Here is a 7,577-nt window from a genome sequence, read left to right as displayed (position 1 = left end):
CAGCTTATGGACAGGTTCCGTTGCCCATGTTTCCTGCAACAGGATAATATTGTAGTTGTCCATAAAACTTGACCAATCCGCAGACACAAGGCGTGCCTTAATACCCGCTATGTTCCAGGACAAAATTTTTAGATGGTCATTCAAATTGCCTGGCAACAAAGAGTGTAAGGGCTGTACAGATCCATGAGCAGCCCTTATATCATCATTATCCACTAGATGCTTAACACAGTCTACCGGGGCAGTGATTTTCTCCTCGATCTGGGACCCCTGAGTAACTACGTGTGGTCTAGGGCTGTTTGGCAGATATGTTCGGCCTCCCTCCCCGTCAACTAGATTGGTCAGTTGAATTGGGCATACCACGCTATAATCACTGGGGACTTGGGCTATCACACTACCAGTCGGAGACTCACTAAAGGGATTGTTAAGTCAATCTATAGCTTCCAAGCCGGAAAGGGGGCCAAAATGATTAAAGAGAAAGGGGCGCTGGCAGTCAATCGGGGTCAGTACCATGGGATGTCTTGCAGCAGGACCTTTACGGAACAGAGGATAGGATTGGAAGGGTATATGCCTGCGCGGGTAGAAGTAGGATAAATCTAGTGTTTGAACATCCCCCTGCCTTGCAAATCTGGGTACTCGTTTAATAGCATCTACTACCCATGAGTCTTTAAACGATATAAGGATACAGTCTCCTTCTAAATCTTTTGCCTCAGGCCCCACCCAATCTACTCTCCTCACATACAATATCTCCGTAGGAGTGGAGGGGGGTAGCGGGCGATTTTTGTTCAGCCAAAAGGTGACTTTGTTACGAAGGTCACCATATGATTCCCTAGATCCTGGTTTTAATGGTGCTACGCCTGTCAAAACGATGGTGTGTAAGGCCGCTTCGGGTGGAAGATCAACACTGGGGATGTTTGGCCTTTTACGCCCCCCCTCCCTGCGACTGGTAGAAGCAGTATTTTGAGTTCTTGAAGAAATTGGTGAAGGACGATTTATATTAGATTGTATTTGATGACCCATGTGTTGGCGCCCAACCATATTTTGTTTAGCCTCTGTTTTCGTTTGGGGCTTTAGTGTCTGAGTCTGAGAACTAACACCTGGTTTAGAAGAGATGGTAGAAGAAGTATTGGTTTTTTGACCCCCTTTAGCTATGGTGTTATTTATTCCTGTCGTTTTATTAAGGGAATTTTTGCCATTTTCCATATTCTTACTAGTAACCTTATTAGGTGCCTTACTTGGTGCTGGTATATTAACAGTGCCCTTATTATTTAAGCCACACAATGCTTGCAACATTGCGTGGTTTGATTGGATCAGGCCCTCCATACTATCGATCTTTGAGGTCATGAGCCTAGTCCGCTCCAGGACTGGTAAAAGTAGTGTTTTAAACATGGCCTCCATTTTTGCCAGCAGAGCCTCATCACTATTGAGGCACATGTGACATGTAGTGGAGGAACCCAAAGCCAAGAGTGAGGGGCATAGCATATTATTATTGTTAGGCACCGAGGGTTTTAGCAAGTTTAGTTGGGGCTCGGGCCCCTGGCGCCATTCCCCTTGGACTGTATTTGCTTTATTGGGTGTCATATTTCTTTCCCCTAACATTCTAGAATCCCGTTTTCTCTTTTTGGTATTGGGGGCAGAGTTGGATATAGGTGAGTTAGCCTTTACAACAGGATTAGAGATATTGGATTGATTAAGAAGAGGAGTTCCGGATAATTGGCTAAAATCCTGATCCTCATTAATCTCAGAGTCATTATCCTCCATCCCAATCTCCTGCGTATCTTTAGAGTCGTTAATACTAAGCCTTTTTTCCATTATTTTGTCTCTTGTGGACAGGCTACCCCCAATATTTTCTATATGGACTATTGCGTCCGTAGAGGTGGTATGGACACAATTGAAGGCAGCATGGGGTACAGATGGTGCAGGGGAGACAGATGTAGCTAAAGCCCCCAGCGAGGATCGTTTTCCACTAATCAGGTCTATTGAGAGCCTTTTCTCAACCATGGCAATTTCCTTTTCTAAGATGCCAGTGGCCCGGGTGATAAAAGCGTCCAAGGGGCCAGAGACAACGCCATTAGATGTGTTAATTTGTACAGTACGTTCCTTCCCTGATCTTAATGGCATTTTGGGTGGTCTTCAGAACGTCCAGGGGGAGTGGGCCTGGGCCGGACTCTGCCGTACTCGAACGGCCTCAAACGGCCCGCTCTTTGCCCGGTCTTCGCCCCGGCCGTTGCCCCGCGCGCGTCCCGCGTGCGCGTTGTCCACACAAGCTATGAAGGAAAAACAAGAGGAAGGGGCGGGAAGAGGACCAGCTGCGGCCGATCCACGCCGCTAGGAATGCTGGTCCTCGCAGTCCCGCCTCTACCCCTGTTGACCAGATGACAGCTTGCAAGGGGCGCGTTGGTGCTCAAAGCACGTGAAGGGAGGCAGAAAGGATGTTCCCAAGAGAGAGTCTAAGCCTACGAGCGGCTCCCGCGAAGCGGGGGCCGCGAGGCGTGGCGAAGTGGCCAGACAGCAACAACACAGGAACAGCGCTTCTTTGCAGGAAGGGTCTCAAGGCTCACTCACTCCACACAGATTTTAAAGAGGAGGAGGAGGGGGCGGGAAGAGGACCAGCTGCGGCCGATCCACGCCGCTAGGAATGCTGGTCCTCGCAGTCCCGCCTCTACCCCTGTTGACCAGATGACAGCTTGCAAGGGGCGCGTTGGTGCTCAAAGCACGTGAAGGGAGGCAGAAAGGATGTTCCCCAGAGAGAGTCTAAGCCTACGAGCGGCTCCCGCGAAGCGGGGGCCGCGAGGCGTGGCGAAGTGGCCAGACAGCAACAACACAGGAACAGCGCTTCTTTGCAGGAAGGGTCCCAAGGCTCACTCACTCCACACAGATTTTAAAGAGGAGGAGGAGGGGGCGGGAAGAGGACCAGCTGCGGCCGATCCACGCCGCTAGGAATGCTGGTCCTCGCAGTCCCGCCTCTACCCCTGTTGACCAGATGACAGCTTGCAAGGGGCGCGTTGGTGCTCAAAGCACGTGAAGGGAGGCAGAAAGGATGTTCCCCAGAGAGAGTCTAAGCCTACGAGCGGCTCCCGCGAAGCGGGGGCCGCGAGGCGTGGCGAAGTGGCCAGACAGCAACAACACAGGAACAGCGCTTCTTTGCAGGAAGGGTCCCAAGGCTCACTCACTCCACACAGATTTTAAAGAGGAGGAGGAGGGGGCGGGAAGAGGACCAGCTGCGGCCGATCCACGCCGCTAGGAATGCTGGTCCTCGCAGTCCCGCCTCTACCCCTGTTGACCAGATGACAGCTTGCAAGGGGCGCGTTGGTGCTCAAAGCACGTGAAGGGAGGCAGCAAGGATGTTCCCCAGAGAGAGTCTAAGCCTACGAGCGGCTCCCGCGAAGCGGGGGCCGCGAGGCGTGGCGAAGTGGCCAGACAGCAACAACACAGGAACAGCGCTTCTTTGCAGGAAGGGTCCCAAGGCTCACTCACTCCACACAGATTTTAAAGAGGAGGAGGAGGGGGCGGGAAGAGGACCAGCTGCGGCCGATCCACGCCGCTAGGAATGCTGGTCCTCGCAGTCCCGCCTCTACCCCTGTTGACCAGATGACAGCTTGCAAGGGGCGCGTTGGTGCTCAAAGCACGTGAAGGGAGGCAGAAAGGATGTTCCCCAGAGAGAGTCTAAGCCTACGAGCGGCTCCCGCGAAGCGGGGGCCGCGAGGCGTGGCGAAGTGGCCAGACAGCAACAACACAGGAACAGCGCTTCTTTGCAGGAAGGGTCCCAAGGCTCACTCACTCCACACAGATTTTAAAGAGGAGGAGGAGGGGGCGGGAAGAGGACCAGCTGCGGCCGATCCACGCCGCTAGGAATGCTGGTCCTCGCAGTCCCGCCTCTACCCCTGTTGACCAGATGACAGCTTGCAAGGGGCGCGTTGGTGCTCAAAGCACGTGAAGGGAGGCAGAAAGGATGTTCCCCAGAGAGAGTCTAAGCCTACGAGCGGCACCCGCGAAGCGGGGGCCGCGAGGCGTGGCGAAGTGGCCAGACAGCAACAACACAGGAACAGCGCTTCTTTGCAGGAAGGGTCCCCCTTATGTATACAATTATGTGTGTACTTTTATGGTTAATGTATTATCCGAATAAAGTTTATTGATTTGATTTGAACAAGCAAGGTAAAGGCGGCAGTTGGCATTTGAGCTTATCCAGTGTGAACAGAAAAGAATTGTGGAAAAAGATGTCCGGAGTTACCTTTGTCATATATACTTCCTGAAGAGTTACCTTTGTTATACAGTTCATAAAGAGTTACCTTTGTTATACACTTCCTGAAGACCTACCTTGGTTATACACTTCCTGAAGAGCTACCTAAGTTAGACACTTCCTGAAATTGAATTAATGGCAGAGCTTTCTGATTCCTCTCTTTTTCCACAATCTGTTCTGTTTAAATGAAATCTTATCCATGTGTATCTACCCAAAACTGTACCTATAGCACATAAGTGCTCTGTAGCTGCCCTTTCGTTAGTAATTTACTCTGAACAATGGTAAACACTGCCTTCTCAGAAGTAAATAAGATGTGACATGTTCAACCACAGTTTTAATGAAATATCCATGTATGGTAAAATGTTCCTTACTAAATTTCAGTTATGGTAGAGAAGAGATGTTTTATCCAGCTGGTTAAATATTGTGTATTCACATTGTATTACATTTGCATTTAGTAATATTACATTTCTTAACATCCAACAGAAAATAAGCCTTAAAAGCACGGATTGATTATGAATAATGAAGATAACACATCAAACCTGCAAAAATTATCAAAAATAAGGAGCTCCAAAAACATCAGTGCAATCAGAGGCAGAGGACAGATCCAGGAAGAAGCAGTCAGAGGCAATTCAGTGAGTGTCCGAGTCTGAGATCTGCACCTCGACACCCCAAGACGAAGAAATGACCTCAACAAAACCAAGACAACAAAACTGACAAACCACCTGCTGTATAATCAAGCGTCCAACACCAGCTTTGATCATGAGGCCGGTATGAGAGTTGGAGGAAGGTCTCGTGTCTATTTGGGATCCACAGCTTGGAACAAACTCCCTCTTCAGCTTTGAGCTGTTAGTAACATGATAATGTTTTAAAAAATTTTGGAAACTTGGCTTTTTGTCCATGTTTGAAACAACCGGATTTACTTTCTTTTCTGACCTGTGCTTTGCCATGTGACACTCTTTGGAGTACCTGTACACATTACGAGTCGCTTCACCATCATGATATGGCTAGAACAGTGCTTCGCTATCTAAACTGGCAACAGACCAGCATTCAGTGCTCTATTCAGTGCTCTAGGTGTATTGTTAACTCTTTCAAGACAAACCGCAGGCACCAGGGAAAAGCACAACGAAGTGGAGCCTAACAACTGAAGGCTAAAGGAAAGGGGAGTTCTGCTCTCTAAAGTATAGAGTATTGCCCCAATTTGCACCTACCGGAAGGAAGATTAAGCTTTACCCGCAAGCATGCAAAGCCATTATCCAATCTGAAGATGCAATCACCCACAAGGAAGCCTTACTGATATTATGAATGTGGCAGGTATTTAGTGAGTCTTGTATTTTATAGTTAAATCGGAAATATCACACACATACAGGGAATGTGAAAATAACGCAAATGGTTTATTAACTATGCTGACCCTTCAGGAAACACGGTCAGGAGAAAAATCATGCAATTGCACTGAATATGTCAAGAACTTTAGCCAATTAGAAACCCTAAAAGAGCATCAGCGAATACAAACAGGGGAAAAACCATACAATTGCACTGAATGTGTGAAGAGCTTCAGTCGGTTAGCAGACCTCCAAACACATCAGCGAACACACACAGGGGAAAAACCATACCATTGCAATGAATGTGGGAAGAGCTTCAGTCAAATTGCAAACCTCCACACACATCAGAGAATACACACAGGGGAAAAACCATACCATTGCAATGAATGTGGGAAGAGCTTCAGTCGGTTATCACTCCTCCAAACACATCAGCGAATACACACAGGGGAAAAACCATACCATTGCAATGAATGTGTAAAGAGCTTCAGTCAACTATCAAACCTCCACAAACATCAGAGAATACACACAGGGGAAAAACCATACCAGTGCAGTGAATGTGTAAAGAGCTTCAGTCAGTTAACAGACCTCCAGAGACATCAGCAAATACACACAGGGGAAAAATCATACCAGTGCAGTGAATGTGTAAAGAGCTTCAGTCGGTTATCAAACCTCCAAACACATCAGCGAACACACACAGGGGAAAAACCATACCAGTGCAGTGAATGTGTAAAGAGCTTCAGTCAACTATCAAACCTCCAGAGACATCAGCGAATACACACTGGGGAAAAACCCTACAATTGCAGTAAATGTGGAAGTAGTTTTAGGGTACAATCAAACCTCCACACACATCAGAGAACACACACAGGGGAAAAACCATACCATTGCAATGAATGTGTAAAGAGCTTTAGTCTGTTAACAGACCTCCGGAGACATCAGCGAATACACACTGGGGAAAAACCCTACCATTGCAGTGAATGTGGCATTAGTTTTACTTACTCTTCAGCATTAAGAAATCATCAGCGAGCTCACAAAGGGGAAACAAATCTTTTAAATGCCATGAATGCTTGAAAAGCTGAAGTCCATTATCAATCCTAAACAGGCATCAGCGAACACACGCAGAAGAAAAGCCTTCAAGTGCAATGAATGTGTGAAGAAATGTAGTCAATTATCAAGCCTATATAGACATCAGCTTGCACTCACTCTGTAAATACCATACGACTGTAGTGAGTGTTGAAGTACCTTTAGGAAATCTTTCGCATTAAGGATTCATCCGTTAATGCACACAGAGAAAAAACCTTTCAGGTGCAGTGAATGTGTGAATATCTTCCGTCAGTTATTAAACCTACAGATACATCAACTAACATACACAGAGTAAAAATGTGCATTGCAATGAATGTCAGAAGTGATTTTGTCAATTGCAAACACACCTGGGGTAAACCTTACAATTGCACTAAAAGTGTGACAAGCTTTTGTCAATTTCTGATCCTACATAGCCTCAATCAAACACACACCTTCATTTAACTCACTTAGAAATAATCCTAGAGATGCAGTGAATTCAAAAAGAACTTAAGAACATTAACAATAATATTGACTCATCTGAGGACATAGACAGGAGCAGAACAGTGCTGTTATTGTGAGATGAAGGAATTACAGGAACAAGTATATAATTATGTGGGTTATTCAAATACTAGATGAATGAAGACTCGACTAGAAGAAATGAAGAAAACCAAAGATTTGTAGAATATTGAAAGTGTCTGTTCCCAGTGATTGTTCACCTCGGTGCACATAAAAAAACAACGTTATATAACAGGAAATCCACTGGGAGACTAGCTCAATGTGGAATAAAAGAAAAGAAACACTGGGGGTTTTTATTTGGCGATGAAGAGTTACAAAGAAAAACATCCAAGTGTTCCTGTTCATGCTACCTGTAAAAGTGTAGGGATGAATATGATTCTGCCTGCACACATTGCTATATTAGCATAAGTGAGTTAGTTGCGAAAAAGCCATTTTGCTGCTTTTGC

At 46.7% G+C, this 7,577-nt stretch overlaps 1 protein-coding gene across 1 annotated transcript; it reads left to right on the top strand.

The window, feature by feature from the left end:
- Window positions 1-5,556: 5,556 nt before the first annotated feature.
- Window positions 5,557-6,815, top strand: LOC147737506 (uncharacterized). The gene has a single exon (XM_086935545.1). The coding sequence runs from the start codon at window positions 5,638-5,640 to the stop codon at window positions 6,622-6,624; it is 987 nt and encodes a 328-aa protein (XP_086791671.1). The 5' UTR covers window positions 5,557-5,637; the 3' UTR covers window positions 6,625-6,815.
- Window positions 6,816-7,577: the final 762 nt, after the last annotated feature.

The sequence above is a fragment of the Lissotriton vulgaris genome, chromosome 1_1, assembly GCF_964263255.1.
Source record: "Lissotriton vulgaris chromosome 1_1, aLisVul1.2, whole genome shotgun sequence".
Classification (NCBI taxonomy): Eukaryota; Metazoa; Chordata; class Amphibia; order Caudata; family Salamandridae; genus Lissotriton; species Lissotriton vulgaris.
The sequence above is the reverse complement of the archived record's forward strand: the minus strand, read 5'-3'. Positions and strand labels throughout refer to the sequence as shown.

Bases quoted from the DNA above. Each gene is read 5' to 3' on its own strand.
- LOC147737506 (XM_086935545.1), top strand. From the start codon at position 5,638: ATGCTGACCCTTCAGGAAACACGGTCAGGAGAAAAATCATGCAATTGC.